General features: G+C 44.9%; 8 protein-coding genes across 8 annotated transcripts; 2 read left to right on the forward strand and 6 right to left on the reverse strand.

The window, feature by feature from the left end:
• Window positions 1-555: 555 nt before the first annotated feature.
• N7478_011168 (DNA-directed RNA polymerase I subunit RPA49) lies at window positions 556-2,145 on the reverse strand (the record flags this gene model as incomplete). The annotated part of the gene is made up of 3 exons (XM_056927382.1): window positions 556-1,560; window positions 1,622-1,938; window positions 1,998-2,145. The coding sequence occupies 3 exons, from the start codon at window positions 2,143-2,145 to the stop codon at window positions 556-558; spliced, it is 1,470 nt and encodes a 489-aa protein (XP_056774430.1).
• A 1,534-nt stretch (window positions 2,146-3,679) lies between these two features.
• Window positions 3,680-5,641, reverse strand: N7478_011169 (putative MFS transporter; the record flags this gene model as incomplete). Its single annotated transcript, XM_056927383.1, has 8 exons — window positions 3,680-4,236; window positions 4,295-4,342; window positions 4,400-4,453; window positions 4,516-4,872; window positions 4,933-5,055; window positions 5,121-5,281; window positions 5,354-5,522; window positions 5,629-5,641. 8 exons carry the CDS (start codon window positions 5,639-5,641, stop codon window positions 3,680-3,682), a joined length of 1,482 nt encoding a protein of 493 aa, XP_056774431.1.
• A 3,331-nt stretch (window positions 5,642-8,972) lies between these two features.
• N7478_011170 (uncharacterized protein) lies at window positions 8,973-9,287 on the reverse strand (the record flags this gene model as incomplete). Its single annotated transcript, XM_056927384.1, has 1 exon — window positions 8,973-9,287. The coding sequence occupies one exon, from the start codon at window positions 9,285-9,287 to the stop codon at window positions 8,973-8,975; it is 315 nt and encodes a 104-aa protein (XP_056774432.1).
• A 644-nt stretch (window positions 9,288-9,931) lies between these two features.
• N7478_011171 (Rieske [2Fe-2S] domain protein) lies at window positions 9,932-11,263 on the forward strand (the record flags this gene model as incomplete). The annotated part of the gene is made up of 1 exon (XM_056927385.1): window positions 9,932-11,263. The coding sequence occupies one exon, from the start codon at window positions 9,932-9,934 to the stop codon at window positions 11,261-11,263; it is 1,332 nt and encodes a 443-aa protein (XP_056774433.1).
• A 169-nt stretch (window positions 11,264-11,432) lies between these two features.
• On the reverse strand, window positions 11,433-12,059 carry N7478_011172 (uncharacterized protein; the record flags this gene model as incomplete). The annotated part of the gene is made up of 3 exons (XM_056927386.1): window positions 11,433-11,539; window positions 11,602-11,706; window positions 11,768-12,059. 3 exons carry the CDS (start codon window positions 12,057-12,059, stop codon window positions 11,433-11,435), a joined length of 504 nt encoding a protein of 167 aa, XP_056774434.1.
• Window positions 12,060-13,785: 1,726 nt separating this feature from the next.
• Window positions 13,786-14,136, reverse strand: N7478_011173 (uncharacterized protein; the record flags this gene model as incomplete). The annotated part of the gene is made up of 2 exons (XM_056927387.1): window positions 13,786-14,035; window positions 14,105-14,136. 2 exons carry the CDS (start codon window positions 14,134-14,136, stop codon window positions 13,786-13,788), a joined length of 282 nt encoding a protein of 93 aa, XP_056774435.1.
• A 1,022-nt stretch (window positions 14,137-15,158) lies between these two features.
• Window positions 15,159-15,471, reverse strand: N7478_011174 (uncharacterized protein; the record flags this gene model as incomplete). The annotated part of the gene is made up of 2 exons (XM_056927388.1): window positions 15,159-15,280; window positions 15,399-15,471. The coding sequence occupies 2 exons, from the start codon at window positions 15,469-15,471 to the stop codon at window positions 15,159-15,161; spliced, it is 195 nt and encodes a 64-aa protein (XP_056774436.1).
• A 1,119-nt stretch (window positions 15,472-16,590) lies between these two features.
• N7478_011175 (Zn(II)2Cys6 transcription factor domain-containing protein) lies at window positions 16,591-18,105 on the forward strand (the record flags this gene model as incomplete). Its single annotated transcript, XM_056927389.1, has 2 exons — window positions 16,591-16,603; window positions 16,697-18,105. The coding sequence occupies 2 exons, from the start codon at window positions 16,591-16,593 to the stop codon at window positions 18,103-18,105; spliced, it is 1,422 nt and encodes a 473-aa protein (XP_056774437.1).
• Window positions 18,106-18,143: the final 38 nt, after the last annotated feature.

The following is an 18,143-nucleotide window of genomic DNA, read 5'->3' on the forward strand; positions in this document are numbered from 1 at the left end:
AATTTACTAGCATCCGTCGAATCATCTGCGAGTTCGGTATCTGGTCATTCCATCAACAAGATAATCAGTCGTCTCGACGCCTTATTGCTTGTTCTCAAATCTTGCAAAGGGAAAGTATGTCGCGAGCCATGGAGGAACTTGCACCCCGATGGCAATGTCTCAAGCTTAGAGGACGCACTCTCTACCGAGTTCGACGTATTTTACGAGACCCAGCAAACACGAGTGGTATTTGAATATTGTTGGAATGGATATATACCGGAAGCAGAAGGTCCGATGTGGGAAAGAGATGGATTCTTTTTTAGGGACGGACTACCGTGGCATGAGTGGGTTTGAAAATAAAAATAAATCCAGTCTCATTGGCCTTTGAGAAGTGTTGTGAATGTGTTTTCAATCTGGAACGATCTGAATATGCAAACCGGTTCATTTATATGGAGACACTATATCAAGTAAGAAAAGTACAGATGAAAACGCCGGATATATCACAATGGCATGACTTCTTTTTCTACCGCCCAGGAATAAGGCAACCCGCTCAAACAATTTAAATATTTTAGGCATTTAAGCCTTGCCGCCACGACTAACACGGGGGAACTCCACAGGAACACGCAGACGAGCGATACGACGAGCCATTGCTTCAGCACGTCCACCCTTAATGTTCCACTTGGAGAATTCCGCTTCACGGGGCCGATCAACACGGCATCCCAATTCACGGAAGTATTGCTGTATAGTAGCTGAGTCGACACGCAGATCATCACGCAGATCAGCAGGATCAGTCGCTAGCTCATTAGGTGCGTTGCCGCCCAGACTGCTGGATCCACCATCCTTAGCAGGTTGTGGGGGAATGTGCAGCGAGAGCGCACAGGCAGTGGTGTGGAGAAGAGTAACATCGTGCTTGGTGACGAATCCTCCGTTTGGAGCGAAGCGGCGACGAATAGCTTCGATGACAGCGTCGGGGAGAAGTTCTGTCGAACTTTCGGCGTCTTCGTCTTTAGAGACAACGCCTGATGTAGTGGAAAGAATACGGCGAAGCTCATCGCGTTGTGGTAGCTTTTTGCTACCTGGGCCTCCGGCGGAACGTCCACCCTTGAGTGAACGGGAGAATTCCAGTAAGATCTGGATAAGACGCAGGGTTTGGAGCATCTCCTTGTTTCCGGATCGCACAACTGCCTCCACACGGTTGGCGACGAATCGGGATCCGGTGGTGACACCTACAGCATTTGATACTTGTTCCTCCCATTCTTCGGTGCCGGTCAACTGGTGGAGAATAGAGGTACCGCCAGGAACCACAGTCTCGAGAGAATATACGTCCTTTGGATGGGATGCGGTGAGGTCGGCTTTGGGTAAAGGCTTGGCAGCTTGCACCTCGGCTTGGACATTGAGTTGCTTGGCTCTGCCGGAAGATTCATCCTTGGGCAAGGATGAAAGGAGGGCGGCACCGGCGGCATCGAGAGTTCCGGTGGGAGCATTAGAAAGTTGAGCATTCTCTGCCATGGACTGGACAGCCTTGCGGGAGGCCTTGGTACCGAATGTGTTGGTCAGGTTTGTACGTTGAGCGCGCATAGTCTGTATTTGTTAGTATGAGATTGTTAAATATTGAAAACATAGGTGGATTTTTGGCACATACCTGCTCATCATCAGAGTCAGAGTTATCGGCCTTGGTATTACGGATAGCACCGCGAAGGGTAACTCGCCGGGCTTCCACAACCTGCCATGTCTTGCGCTCTGGGTCCACAACAGCAACGTAATGCTTCAGATACGAGTCTGTATCGTCTCCTCCTTCACGGCCAACGAAATCGATCTTCTCGTGCTCAGACGATTGCAAGAGTATCTCCGACGAGACAATGCCGGGGTTGCGAGCGACGGCTGAATGCTTCCCTTTGCGGGCTTTGGTATATGGGTCGAAGTTGCGGACCTTCGAGTCTAGCAAACCGGGCGTTGTAGCTATTCCAAAGGAAGTCAGTCCATCGCATGCATGCCACATGGTTCACAGAAATCCATACCAATTACTGGAGCCAGCTCGCTCTTATCCTCGACAACACTAGCTGCCAATGGCGGGAGGGCTTGCAGCTCTGCAGCGGCCCTTTTGCTTGGTCGCTCATGACGGTCCGAGGCGCGCTTGCGCTTTTTTTCTATTTTATCGGCGGGCATTGTGAACTTTAAGACCCCAGTAAAAACTTGCAGGGAATCTCCAGGCGTTTGGCTTCAATGGTACGTCGTCGTTTCTTAGTAGAAATATTTGTCTAACGTCGCGGGCAGAAAAAATTCCATTGCGGAGACGATTCCAAAGGCGGTGAGAGTGGATCCGCACAAACCAAAATCGCAAGTCTAAATAGATAATGCAGCACTTAAGGTAGATTTACATCGATTACAGCTACTAGAAGAATTGAAGTGTGCAATTGCACAGGCGCATTTACAAAATTTACAAGTGGACAAAATTTGAGATTGACTTTCTTAAATTGTTTGATTTATCGGCAAGCATAGCTATCGAAATCAACGTTTTTTAGATTGTAAACTCTCGGAAGAGACCTCTCCATAGCTCTGACTCTTGAATGAATTCAAGAGTCATAAATTGTAGTGTGAGCAGGAAATTGAACAGGATCCCGTATCGAGCTCATCAGATTGGCAAAAAGGACCAATCCTCCAACTCTAGTCCAAACACATGGCCTTTCCAAGTTCAATGTTGTGAAGTAAAAAGATACCACTCAAACATGCCCGACATCAGAACGAAGATGTTTAGATAAATCCGAAGAGAAGAATTGTATGTGGGAAAACGGATTGGGTTTGAACGGCGGATTCCATCGAACGAACTGTGGTTTCTTCAAATAGAGGACGGAAACCGAATCCGGGCATGTAACTTGTTGATTGAAAGGCGTGGCACGAATAAACGAAAGTCGTCACATCGAGTCATTAATTGTCGTGTTTAGCGTTCAAACATGAGCGTCGATCAGAGGAGCTGAGATGAAGGGGGGCGAGTAGTTTATTTGCTAGAGAATTGTTAGCATTGGAAAAGATCTCCATAAGCTGATCGCTGGCGCGGGGAAGCTCACCTTCTAGCACGCATCTTTCTTCTCTTGCGCTTGAGACGGCGAACGCGCTTCTTTCTCCACTTAGCTCTCATCTTCGTAGCTGCAAAAATTCAGTCAGTTAAATATTCATTCCCAATCGGGATAATGGCTTGGGTGGCAACCTACATTTCTGCGAGGATGAGGAGAGATAGATGGAAGAAAGACAAATGTGCAGCGGCCCGCGGCGCATTTGTGTGTTGGGTGGCTGACTCAGCTAAGCGAGGCCCTAACCCGGATTGGGACAGCAACCATCGCCAACGGGCCACACGTGACCCTTCTATTGCATCACACAGTGGAAATAGGGTTTCCGCACATCATAGATTTTAGCCCATAGAATCTAGAAGAAGATGAATGAAGAAAAGATAAATGTGGGTTTAATTATTCTCTTATCGTAATATTGGACATAACGCACATTAACAGATCATATGTATCGTAGTTTTATATATACAAAACAACCATTGCGCATCAACAACATGATTAGAAAAGATATCAGAAGCTCTATGAAGAGTATTGAATTCGTGAAGGTATTCCGGAGAATTCGCCTCCCTAGGCCCCGAACCATGGAATCTTTAAATGCAAATCATATAGTAACGTCATCTCCATGTCTCGACACTAAATTAAAACGTGTACCTATACGTAGGCGCAAGATCGCCTAGGTATGTCTCCTCCTCCTCCGAGACAGTATTGGGGTCCACGGCAGCATTATCGCGCTTGCGGTTCTCATGCCACAGCGAAAGGACGTACACAGCGCACGAAATGATGGATAGGCAGCAGAATCCAATGCAAATACTGTACCCCTTGGTGTAGAATGGTGCATCCTGAGTCATGAAAGAGAAAGTAGCAATGATGCCACCAATATTTCCAAATCCCACTTGCCAAGCTGTACCGATGCTCCGGCGGTGATGGCCTCCCAAATTCATGGCAAACCAACACACAATGACCGGCATGGCGCTGTAAGAACCGCATGTAACCAGGAAAAGAGCCGCGTACTCGGCATGTTTGTGAGCCTCTCCGTGGATGCAGAGAAGCATGGCGAATCCAGCAATAGCAATGCAAATAGGAATGATCGTGAATGCAAAACGATGCTTGAGGCGATCAGAGAAAAATGCAATAATCATGGAAAAGACGAAGGCAGCTGCCCAAGGTGGAATGGAATACAGCTGGGTAACGGCCGCTGTACGCATCAAATTAGCAAAGTTCCGACGAGAAGTCAAACAAACAAGGAAACGTACAGCTGTATCCATAACTCTTAATGATGGATGGTGCGAAGTATGCGTATCCTAGATCATTTCAGTCAGCAACGTCGGCCTCTATAGCATTCTTTGTAGGAAACCAACCATAAGCAGGGACAATGAGACCAAAGTACATAAAACCTCCAATTATGATCTTGTCTATAATCCCAATATATCAGTAAATTGTACGCATATATGCATGGAAACAAAAGTGAGCTTACAGTCTTTGAAAACGTCAAGCACCTGGCGGAGGCCAATGTTGACGTGGTGAGCAGACTTTCCAACATCTTTTGCCAACTTCGCTTGAACGAACTCGCGCTCCTCATCAGTCAACCATTTGGAATCCTCGGGGAAATCAGGCATGCAGAAGAAGAGGATGAAGGCAGCCACACAGGTGATGCAGCCTTCGATGATGAAAACCCAGCGCCAACCGTTGTAGCCACGATCCCCGCTCATCTTGGAGATACCATATGCCAGGATACCACCGAAGGCACCAGCAAGTGTGGTAGAGCTGAAGAAGAAACTGAAACGCTTCTGAGCTTCACTGCGCTTATACCACATGCCCAGCAAGTAGAAGCCTATTCGCACATAAATCAGTTATCGAGAACTCAATCGCATCGCATATGGTATTTGCTTACATCCTGGAAACATGCCGGTCTCGAAAACACCAAGGAACCAACGGGTTGCCATCAACCCACCCCAGTTCTGGACAAGACCCTGGCAAACCATCACAAGTCCAAACCCAAACATGCATAGTGGCACTGGATGAATTTAGTCAGGTATATTTCCTCGAGATCCAAGTAAGGAGTTAGATTACTTCACATACACCAAACATGAGGCTTGAACTTCTTGAGTAGAATATTTGACGGAATTTCGAAAATGATGTATGGAACGAAGAAGATTGTCAACGCGATGTTGTACTTGTTGCCAGTCGCAATGCCGAGGTCATCTTTAAGACCGAGAATAGCAGCGTTACTGATATTCACACTGTGAAACAAGAGAGATCCAACATTAGCGCAAATGTTTTCGCGGTTTCTAGAGTATGCGACAAGCTCCTACCGGTCAAGGAAAGCTAAGAGGTAAAGGACGCAGAGACATGGGAGGATATGCCAATCGATTTTTGCCATCAGTTTGCGCTCGGTTGTCGATCGAAGTGGAGGAAGTTCATGGTCGAAAGCAGGACCGTCAACTATCTGCTGGCCGTCGCCATACTTCTCTGATTGTAGGTCTGACCGGACGAAGACATGTTAGCACCGATCTCCGCAGGGGCCTGCAAGGCATAATGATACTAATGCACCGGGGAAGAGATATGTATAGAATGAGGGACAACTCACCTGCGACACCCATATTGAATGCGATCCCTTGACAAGAGTATTGCCGAGCAATGCCGAGGAAGTAATGGAAGAAAGATATTTGAGGGGGCGCGAAAAATAAAATGCGCAAATAAACCTTCCCTCGACGCTGATCACCTCCGTTTGCAGGGATAGGTCGTATTGTCCGAAGCTCGCGACTGCAAGGCTAAGACAGCGACCTAAAGCTTTAGGAAACCGGGGAAAGGGAAAAGAACAAAGGCGCGGGAAATAAAATAAATAGCCAAGACCTCATGTTACCATTGACTCAGACTAGCACCAGAGTTCTCTTATGCGCATGCCGAATGCACAGCTTAAGGACCCACTATCTTCTAAGCTGAACGCCGATCTCGGCCAATAGTGGCAGCTTCGATCGCGTCTGACAGCATTTTTACACTTCCACCACTATTCGTTCGAGCGGATCTTTACTGAGAAATTAGCGTGCATTACGGAGTAATATGTCGGTTCATTATTTGTGTGATTAAGTGCAATACATAGGGAACGTACATTGACTGGGGTCACGGAGTCAAATCGATTTCTCCCGTTCCCCGCAATAAATTGAGCGCCGCACCTAAAAAGGGGTTTCGGCTAATGTACATATACTAATCGGCGCCCAACTATTGGACTCCGAGCACGATTAGGTGGTATGATATTTAGTATTCGCAGTATCCATGGATATTACTTCGACTTGATCACACGGATGCACATTTTCTCGCCTGCGATCATCTCTTTCCCAAGAAAATTCTACTCTTCAATAATGAGTGATGATCTTTCTCCACTCTGGAACCTTTTCAGGTGGTCTGATCCACTCACCCCTCGGTAAACACCGCGCTCGGTCATACTGTACCTTGGCAAAATCATGCTGTCTAATGCTTATGTGCTTGGTTATATTTAGTCTAATGCATGTTGCTGTATTAGAATAGGCTAAGATAAGCTTTTATTCTCACTAACTTCAAGTTGTGCTCAGAAATCTACACATTACATATAGTACTCCAAATAGTATAGGTAGCTATAGCTCATCGTGGGAGTACACAATTGACGACAGTGCTCTTATGACAGCCTCTTGTAAAGGTTGACTTTTTGTTATCGTGTCCCAGTCCGGCTTTGGCGAAATTGGTTTGAGCCAAATGGTGTAAGTTGGTATGGTTACGAAGACACAAGTTACCAATTCCTTTGTGATAAGAGTTCCCAAAGTTGCGATGCGGAAATGTTTTGACGTTGTGCTATCTGAGATAGGTATTGGTCTCTCCAAGCTTATGAATATTGAGCTGATAAGCCGTCTGAAAGTTTTGTTCTTGACTAAAATTAGTATGATATGTCACTAATTACCAGCAGAAGCTATATATCTAGTTCCCTTCTAAAACTTTGTTATTAAAGCTATCCAGGAACACTGATTTTGCAACCGCATGTAGTTCTATAGCAAGTCCCTCAAGCCTATCCGAGCTTTTAAATAGGTGAGTGATTGATGATCTTGGAAAGGCAGCTTCTAACTTACAAGGTATCCTTAAGTTCCACAAATCCAAAGGCTGATTTGAGTCTTTGATGCTTATCTAAGCTTGCTGAGAGTTGGCGTCTTTGTGAATCACAAATTGTGATTTTACTTCTCCCTCTAGGAATATGTACCTCTGAGCTGATTCACCATATGCCGAGCGAGAAGTAGTGTTTATCTCAAGGAGCCTGGAATGATGCTTATCTTGAAGACTGTCAAGGCACTGCTCAAATTTCTCTATCAATCCCTGGATGAAGTAATTGAGCCTTTCTTCCTCGGCTTTCAACTTTGTAGCTCTGCCAGCAGTTCAGTCAAGTTTGCCCTAGACTTGACATTTCCTTCCAGAACATCTTCAACTTGGCTGACAATTTTTACGTAGGGTGCCATCTCGATGACAGCTGTGTGGAGCTTCTTCCATTGTTCTAGGAAATAGGTAAGCTTCTAAGTACTTGGATTTGATATTTGGATTTAAGATAAGAAGTTATAAAACCAGGGGAAATAAATTATCACGGCAAGCTAAGGCTATTTGTTCTTGAGCAAGACCTACGTAATTTGGGCTCTATCGATTGTTCTCGCTAGGATTTCGCCGACCCGCCTATTTGGCTTGCCAATCATAGAACCTCTGGCGCCGAAGATTTGAAAAAAAAAAAAAAAAAGAACATACAGGGAATAGAATTGCAGAGCAACACACCACAATCGCTCTAACTATAGCCATATTGACTTACACTACTCAGCTATCATTGCCGCAGATACTCGAGGGTCTTGGTGTTGTTGGAGAGCAGCTCACATCCAATAAAAACAAACACTCAGTGGTCAGCTAGGAGGGGTAGATATTCTAAACTATAGTTCAGCATCAAAAGCAAATATTGCTTTGAAACGTTTCTTTACAAGTCTTGATCACCAATTAACCCCAGCACTTATTGTAAGGCGTCAAGAAACAAAATGATTCGGTTTCGAGTCAGCACATAGTAGTTATTCGCACAGCACACATTCCTTATTGATAATTTTTAAAGCTCGAAACCAGCCTAGATAGCAGATTTCATAAGTGTGACAAGTAGATAGTAATATACACTTGTTTCTTTGAAGTAGAGTCGATACACACTTGTAGTGTACATAGACAACATATGCGTTCTCTAGCTAACCTGGCTCTAATATATATCACCCAGGGACCCGATCTACAAGATATTACCGTGGAGCGCTACACCACCAAGAATTGCGCTCAACAGTTTCCTCTCCTATTAGGGTAAACCAACCACTCCCAAAATTTTGGTCCACTGGTGTTACACAACAGCTATATCCGTTGCACACGGGCATAATGTGATACAAGCTGCGGCACTATATATGTAAGAATGTCGTGGGTTACACTGATTAGCTCGCCGGGCCCTCTCATCTTTGGTCTTTCTATCACCGCAGCATTGAGCCTCATACCCCGCATTTCTAGATACTTAAGGCAAAAGAAAGGCTAACTATACTAACTGATAGAAGGCAGGAAACACAATAGAAGCCATCGGAGCGGTGTCCTCAATCTTTCTATTCACAATTAACCAGCTAGAACAATATAGTAAATACTCGCACCGCCTCAAGCATAACTTTCGAATTACCAAGCAAGAGGTTGATCTCCTCGCTGACGAGTTATCCGCTTTTCAGAGCCTGTTTGAGATTTTCAGCTATATCAGTTGTCCGCTGGAAACCATGAAATAGCTCGTCAGCAACTACCGGAAGGAATTCTCAATTCCCAAGCAGAATTTTGCCTTAGGACAGATTAGTGAGATCAATCTGAAGCTGGAGCCTTTAAGAAACAAGAATATATCCGCTTTACTTGCCACAAACGAAGGAAGGCTTAGGTTATCATCGCGTTCCAAACTTCAGCAGCCTCCTGGCCCGAAAGGCCGTTGGCGGCATTCGTGGCCTCAGTGCACCGGTCAATGGTAGCCTCGGGCGCATTGCACGGGCTTCGAAGACGGTTGCAGACCAGACCGGTGACACTGCCGATACTCGTATCGGATCCGAAGGGGAAGTCATTTTGATTATTGGTGGTGAAAGAGTAGCTGTTGCGTCCGTCCAGGCCGTACGCCCACTTGATGGTGGGGTCTGAGCAGGTGCCGTAGTCGAGAGTGCCACCGCCACCGGTCTCGGAGCAGTCGGTGGATGTCATGGTTGTGGTGATCTCCAAGATTTTAGTCTCAGTGGCTGTCTCAGTCTCTGTGATGATCTGTACTAGAATAGATGAGCCGATTCCATGATTTTTTAACATTCCTGATATTCGCTATGCATCGTAAAATACCGCTTTGTATCTGATATCTTATGGACAAGCACAAAATGCAACGCTGAAAGTTGATCCACTTTGCTCTCATAGGATCTATTTCGAACCTTAGTCCGAAACACACTGATCCATTTCCGACTTAAATCCGTCTCAAGTATTGAATCGGATTGAAAGGTGTTATCACGTGCTATAGTGTTCATCTAATAACTTAGAAATCTGACCTGGGGATTTTATAATATTTAACAAATTGGAGATATTTATAAATCTAGATTTATATAAATTTAAGTGAAGAGATACTTGGGTTTCTTATTAAATATATACACAAAACAACATCAACATAATATGGCAATCGAAGTGAAATGAGAGGTGCTCCCGCTGGAAGCTATACATAGTGCCCCACTTATTCCTTATCGTGGTCGATACGGGCCATGAATACCACGTGATCTTCAAAAAAAATCCCCCTCAACCAAAACACATCAAGTAACGACGTCGTTCTTAATGTACAAGACTCGGCTCAACTTTCCCCCAGTTTCAACATGATAATCAACTGCGGACCCTTGTCCGACTTCACGCAAGCACGATATGTGATCTACCTATCAACAGGAAAGCGACTAGTCCTTTTCCGACTTCCCTCAATCGACCCCTCCGGCTCCAAACCGAACGAAGCGCAAGGATGGTCATACTACGCGATGGAAGCAGAGTGTCCGCACGCAGGAGGACCAATGGCGGACTCACAAATAGATATTGAAGACTCCGGATACGTGGCCAGCTGCCCTTGGCATGCTTACGATTTTAACGTCGAAACCGGCGAATCGAGCGTCGGCATCAAAGCGTGTACATACCCGATCGACGTGCGAGAAGGCACCGTTTTGTTAAGCTTCCCAGTCGAAGGCGGCGAGCAAGTGGAACTGGCCAAGATCGACCCCGTCAGCGAGAAGGTCAAATTGAAACATGCGATCCCTTCAAATAAATCCGGTGTACCGATCCAACAGGAGCAGCCAGGAATGGCTCGTTATCTAGACGACAATGCGACACTATGCGACTGGGCTGTTCATATCTTGAAGACCGCCAACCCGGAAAATAAAATCGAGTTGACGACTCACCTTTTCAGAATATTTACTGAGAGAGAGGCCTCTGATTCACCTATGGATATTGGACGAGGCACCGTCCCTGCACCCGATCAACCTCCGCGCGAGAAAATGTTTACTGTTGCCCCAGGTGCTATGCCGAGGACAGGAAAGGGAGGCACATTAAAGAGTCGGATTGCCATGCTGCACGCGCTGGCTAATATTGAGCTGTGGGCTATTGATTTGGCCATCGATATCTGTGTACGATTTGCCGCGTTCCAAACCGAGAAAACCTCACAAGAATTACCACGAGCCTATTTCCATGATTGGCTCAAGGTTGCGAGTGATGAGGCAAAGCACTTTTCCCTTCTGCGCACTCGTATCGAAGAAATGGGTTCGCATTTCGGAGCATTGCCTGTCCACCATACCCTTTGGTTATCAGCTCAGGAGACGGCGCATGATATCCGTGCCAGAATTAGTATCATTGCTCTCGTTCACGAGGCAAGAGGTCTCGACGTCAACCCTATGACTATTGACAAGTTCCGTCTTAATGGAGATGGCCCGAGTGTTGAAGCACTGGAGGTCATTCATCATGATGAGATTACACATGTTACTACCGGGCACAGGTGGCTCACCTGGATCTGTAACGAAGAAGAGACCGACCCGGTCCAAGTGTTCCGCTCTAATGTCTCAAAACATTTCCGGGGACCTATTCGAGGACCGTTCAATGAGGAAGCTCGCTTACAAGCTGGTATGGACAAGCGGTATTACGATCCTTCCAATGTCGTTGCGGCTTCCTGATTATAACTTTGACGAATTGTATGATAAAAAACGACAATATTATGATTGCATTCGCTTATTGCTAGTCACATGAAAATCAATGCTGTAAATATTCTAAAATCTGACTCTCATGCATTAACCATTACTCCTAACGTTGTTGTTCATGTATTTTCCCTCCGCGATCATCCTCTTAGTAGACAGCCTTCAGTGTGACCTTGCTGCAGCTGGAGGGGATAACAGGGTCGTAGTATTTGATAAGAGCGAAGAGTTGCGGCGCATTGTGGTACCAGGAGCAGACTGTAGAGAAAACGTTAGACCAAGAAGACAATTTGGACATAAGCAAACATTTTTGAACTTACCAAGCCAGCCGGCAAACCCTTGTTCCTCAGAATAGACAAAGTCACCATTCTGGATCGCGAACTCGGCTTCACCTTGTCCAGCATTAATAGTGACGGGTTCCCACGCTATAAAGATATTAGAAGAGATTCAATCAAATGAAAATGAAATGCCCAGGTGATAACTTACCAGCATAGTTGGTATCACCGCCGACCTCTACACCCCAGGGGAAAGTTGTGCCCAGGTCGGCATATGCGGTGGTACCGTTGAGCGAGAACTTGGGTGCTGCAGTAGCATTACTGGATAGAACAGCATCACTCAGACCAGCACCAGTGTGGTAGGAATAGAGATAAAGGTTGTTGAATTCAGTGATCTTGGAGTCGGTGGTCTTGAGCTTGAATTCCTTTGTCGGCGCACGAGGAGCCACGGGAGTGGCTAGGGTGGTAGCGGCCAAAAGAGCAAGGGATGCGAGGAGCTTCATATTGGATTATTGAAATAGGGAGTTCAAGTAGGTCTGGCAATTCAAAGTAAAATGTAAGATTAATAGTTAATAATATGAATCAATGGCAGCGAAACACGACCGTTTTATAAGGGGAGCCAAGAACTAGTGACGTTGGAAGAAAAACAAACTCTCGGCGATGCAGTTGATCCGCAAGGTTTCCATGGGGAATCGGATGGCTTCTTCATCCCTATCAAATCCTCTACAGGGTCAATGATTGGACCCCCTGCGAAAGTGGGTATGAAAATCGTTATATCGGATACCTAAAAAAGCATCCAAGAACCCATAAGCTGGCGTAAGTGGAATCACCTCATCGACGGACGGGAGTTTTCAGAAATTACTCCGGAAAAGAACTCAACACATCGATTGACATCAGTAATGCTTATTGCAGATCAGACTAGGCAGGAAGCAATAGCCACTGATGTAGCTGTATCTATGACGATCACCCCACATAAGCTCCACTTAATGCCAAGTATTGGCCTCAGGTCCACAGATTCAAGCGGGGATGTGAGACATTCCGGCCCGATGATTGAATCATGCCAAACGAACTTGATCACCGCCATGATCCTTTGGCTATACGAGCAGCTTCTTACATGCTATTTTGGGAAAGTGCGCACAGTGAGGTATTCAAGTACGCACGTATCTAAGACAGTAATCGTTGAAATGAGCTTAGCTGATGTCAAAAAGTTCTTATAACCAGGTAAACAAAGAGAGCTTGGGGACATCGGAGGCCTATAAAACTCGAATGGGTGTAAAAAGCTTCAAAGAGCACATCGCCACTGAGACATTGAATGGCAAAGGCACGAAACTGATTCATACTATCTCACGCTATGATTATGCAGGAGTTGCGAACAGAGTAAGGAACGGGCACCCCCGGATAAGAATAAATGAGACCAGCTTTTTGGATACTACTATGGTAGTGTTGACGCCTTAACGGAAAAAGTGTCACCAGCTACTGGATATGGTTTGATCATTTGATCCACGATCATGCTTCTAGTTCTTTTTGCCTTGCACTATCGTCCGCATGCTCTTAGGCTACATTGAGAGGCTGTGTATTTTTTTCTGATATGTGACCACGACATTGAGTTCTACTTATAGAGGACTCTCGTTATAGAGCCACCTCCAGGGTCATATTTCTGCTAAGATACTGTATACAGTGGCCATGTTGATTATATAGGGAGGTGTCTATTTCATATCAATCTGGCCTCGTGACTTAGCTTCTTTCTCGAATATTCAATATTGATCTTTCTCGACTGAAGGATCTTGCTGATATGTGGGATATATCCGGCAAATTTGAAAGGCATGAGTCTCGGGGTTGATAAGGATGATAAGGATGATTATGGTTGGAATGATTTGTCGGAGCTTCAAGTTAAAGTCTTGTTGCTACCTGTAAGTATACGGATCGGTCTAGGAAAAAGGAGTACTGTTCTTTTCAATGTGGTCATGTGTTTAAAACTCAAAGTCAAATGGTGATTATATGCTTTGTTTAGCTAGACATTATATGGGTTTCATACATACTATCGCTGGATGGTGACATTTAAAAAAACTCAAAAGAAGAAAAGCAATAGAATGGTAGCCTACCCCATGATCACTTTCTGGCCTCGGAGAAGATTTATTTTCACCCAAGCAGCTGCATTAGAACCTACAGCTAACTCATGTACAAAAAGCAGACCCCGGACGGGTTCACGATATTCCACCGAGGTGGTACTTACTTGCATCGTTGTTGTGAGAAGGGGTCGAATAAAACCTGCGATAACCTCTCACATAATGCAACGAATGTGTCTTCCTCCACATCATTCAACACCGCCTCTCGCGATACCGACTCTTTCATAATGCCATTGTTGATGAGGGTGTGTAATGGAGGGGATATATTTTCGACGAGGCCAGCTTGAATTGTCAGTCTACGACGCTTCTGGCCAGCCAAAAAGTGGAATCCCTGTGATCCAAGGACACTGTTACTGTTTTAGTTCTAGACGAGGCTTCTTTTTGGGAAGAGGGGTGGGGAGGGCTCAAAGGGGAACGCTTACTTCTTGAACCTTTCAATGTCGGTAAGGGCCATTTTCAGTTGAACGGGCCTGCTAGGCAAGCTTGCTACTGGCGTAAAATTGATTTTAGAGGTCTCAACTGGGAAACGAAAATAGAGTGAAAAGAGATACCTGCGTTGAGATGTTTGGATAAGAAACAATGGTCATTGCACTGGTGGTAGGAGCTTTGTGTGGTGAGGATGAGAGTAGAGATGTGAGACTATTCAAATGTTCCCCACAATTTGAAATAGCCTGCTGATTGAACGCTCACTCACCGAGGCATGCATTCTGGGTCGCGGTATAGTAGAGCACAAACATTTGAAACCCTGCCGCTGACTCCTTTGTGGAAGGCCAAAACGGCCATAACTTCTTTTCAATTAATGCCCGCTTTTGCACGATTTGTATAAGCAAAAAAGTGAAATACTGAACTTACTATAACACCGGATTATCAAATCTAGCCAATCAACAAGAATCACGATTATGAGCAATTCCTAAGATCTCAATCGTTAAAATGTTACCCACCTAATGATATTGGATGCAATTAGTATACATATAGACAAACAGCTTTAAACCACGATTGATGACTCTAAGACTTTAAATACTATAAATAATAGGTCCTACTGAATGAGAAGAAGAAAAACCTTTAAATAGTCATCGGAAGAAATGAAATAGAGGAGAAAAAAGAGGTAGGAAAACCAAACGAGATATTCACTGTATGCAGTCACGGTGTCTTTTACTACTACTACTACTACTACTAGTAGTAGTAAATCGAACGCGAGCGATGGCAGTCATGGCTCTTTGTACTCGTTTGAATCTAGCTGCCACGGATTGATTTTACATCAAACAAATAAAAGTGCTAGAGAGACTTTTCAAAAATATATCTTAAAAGAATTTGGACAGTCTAACTGTCTATTACTAGTACATACTGTACTAGTCTTGTTGTTTCAAGTTTCGGACGTTCAAGTTACTCTACGCCCACTACATTTTCATATATAGTTTCAAACCTAAAACCTCCCTTGCAATTTATATTCCTCTGTCAACTATTTCAATACAAAATTTAAGCATCTTGTAGGTAAATTGTTTGTCCTTCGCTTAAACTATCGCCATTGCGAACCAAAAGAACAGCATTCTTTACGTTCGGGAAAGATTCCTCAACTTGAACACTAGGTAGGTCTCTATCTAACAAGGCGAGGTGCAAGTAGACGCATCATTCGGGTCGGAGCAAACAACTTAGCAATTTCCCAGAAAGTTAGAATAAGGAGGACCGATTAAATTGGGTTAAGCAACAGAAGCTTACCGAGTTCGCAACGGGCATTTGCCAAAGCAACGAGGGCAGCGATGACCAGTAATTTCAGAGCAGGGAAATTCATTTTGAACGAAGTAGACTTGAAAGTTCAAAGGTTGTGTTGTCATAAGCTGATTTCAGAGATTGTGATATCTAACTTGGGAGGCTGCTCTGGAGTTGGGATTTATGAAAGGCCGGTGCGAAGCCGTATTTATAGGCAAAGATCCAAAGTAAGAATGATACTGGATCTACAACTTCCCCAATTGTCATTAGTAGAACTTTCTTATCTATCTTGTGACCAGGAACTCCGGGTCTATCGCTTCGGTGAGTTGGACCATCCAAGTACGGACAATGATCTACGGGAAAATGTGCAACCAACAAAGAGATAGAGCCGTAGATTTCCGAAGATATATGGTAGCTAAAGCTAAATAACCGGAAATTTCAGAAGATTGGCAATTTTCTTTGATGGAATCCGCGGATGACCAGGCTGAGGGTATCTCCCACGAAATGACCTCAAAGAACATTAAATTTCGGGATCTTAGGCAGAAGGCGCCTCGCATGTAATTTTTGACCAGTCCGATTGCTATTTTTGATTGTTGCATCTGGCTCTGTCTATACGGATTAGTACGAATGATAAATTGAATTTATAAGTCCTAAGAAGAAAAAATACCCCACCAACTGAGAATGTCACAGTAACTGGCCGTGGCGGTGCCGAGTACTGGGACTACATATTCACTTCAAGTTTGAGTATTATAGTAGTGATATTATGGCCAAGTCGCTGTACACTGCATTGTGCTCATTCCACTCATGGACATTTAAAACTTGAGACGAGGAGTTCATAGATTCTTTGACTGGGAAAATCGAATCTTAATTGGCCCAGCAAACGCGTGGGTCTTCTAGAGTAGAAGGACGATCTATGAAGTCTGTATTTAGCTATAGTGCACACATACGCTATAAGGTGATGCATGTAAATGCAAGATTCAAATTTTGAGTCTCGACGGGGAATCGGGTCAAATCTTTTAAGGTCTAGCGTTTCTTCCTAAATCATCTCTGCAGCCTTGTTTTCCAAGATTCAGGGTTCTCGTTGGACGCCTGAAAATAACTAATCTATGTCGCCCCACATCAGTGTTGAAATCTCACGTTTACACTCACACCTCCCCCTGCCTTTTACCAAGATTGACTATCTCAGTCGACATTTCCTACCATGGTATTTCGGGGTAAGCGCTCAACGGCTTGTTCACTGTGTCGTGAGCGGAGAATCAAGGTAAGATCCGTCCCATACTCAGGGACCATACCCATCTAAATCTCAGATCAGTGCGACCGTGGTCGCCCGGCATGTACACAATGCCTTAATGTCAACTCGGAATGTACTGGATACAGAAATGCGATAGACTTGATGTTCGAAGACGAAACTGGGATTGTGACACGAAAGGCCAGATCGCACGTTTCAAAATCAGTCTCGTCTAAAAGAGACAATAATCCCCAGGCACTATTTCCCGCGCCGCAATTGCAACTACTTGTGGATCCACCTTCCGTTCAAGCAATCTCGTTCTTTACGTCGGCTTATTCCGGCGGATGCTATCTAGACTGGCTGCCGTCGATTTATTTATCTCATAAGCGCTCTGCTTCGCTTGAGGCAAGCTTTGAAGCAGTTGCGTTAAGCTACATGGCAAATCAACAACAACGGGGAGACCTACAAATTCTCGCGCAAGAGAGATATGGCGTTGGGCTGGCTCAAACAATGAGTTTATTGACAGGGCACCAATCAGCTTCCCCAGAAACCATCGCCTCTATTTTATTGCTGGCACTATTCGCTGTTCTCTCATCGGAGTCTTATCAGGACGCACAAAGCACTTGGTCAAAACACGTCCACGGAATTGTGGCCATCTTAGAACCATCCTCGGCTCCCGCGATATTCGACAGCTCTGCCGGCCAAAGCCTTCTCCACCATATAATTTCTATTGTACAGATAGATTGCATACAGCGAGGATTGCCATTTCCACCTTATCTCAAACTCCTCTACTCGGTTTCCTGTTTAAATGAAGGATATCAAGCGTATTTCTGGATTCTGCTTGACCGTCTGGCTACGTTGAACTCCCAATTTGATGAGGAGCAAGTCTCGCTCTCCTACATTGTGAAGCTAGAGGAATTGGAGAAGGAGGTTGAACATTTAATTAGCTCAATGCCTGCAGCAAATCCCGGTCACTTTTCTTTCCAAGAGATTCCAAACAGTCATATTGTCAATGGAAGCATCCTTCAACCGTTCATACCGGTTCAAGTATTCAGTGGTTGGCGAAGCGCACAAGCCTGGAATACTCTACGCATGATACGACTGTACAATAACAACCTTTTACGACGGAGCATCACTGGCTACCTGCCACCTAATGCGATCCCACCCGAGACTGTTGACAAACTTGAGATGCTCTTACATCATACATCTGTGGTTGCATATCATACAGCAGTGGATATGTGCGCTACTGTACCAGAGAACTTACGACCGGAATACTGGTCAAAAGATCCCGATCCCGATACCAGCCTTCACTTTTCTTCATGGGCGCGCTCTCTCATATGGCCTTTGAGTTTAGCTGAGGGATCGCCTCATGGCTCTGAGAGACTTCACGAATACTTAAAGAGACAAATCGGAGTACTGGGAGCCATCACTGGCATGCGGGGACTACATAAAAAGTCCACTTCATTGCCTACAAAAGATGATTGGTAAGGAAAATATCTCCAAAGAAACATGTCAAGTTACAGATG

The sequence above is a fragment of the Penicillium angulare genome (genome assembly GCF_028827245.1).
Source record: "Penicillium angulare strain IBT 27051 chromosome Unknown utg000008l_segment0_segment0, whole genome shotgun sequence".
Lineage (NCBI taxonomy): Eukaryota > Fungi > Ascomycota > Eurotiomycetes > Eurotiales > Aspergillaceae > Penicillium > Penicillium angulare.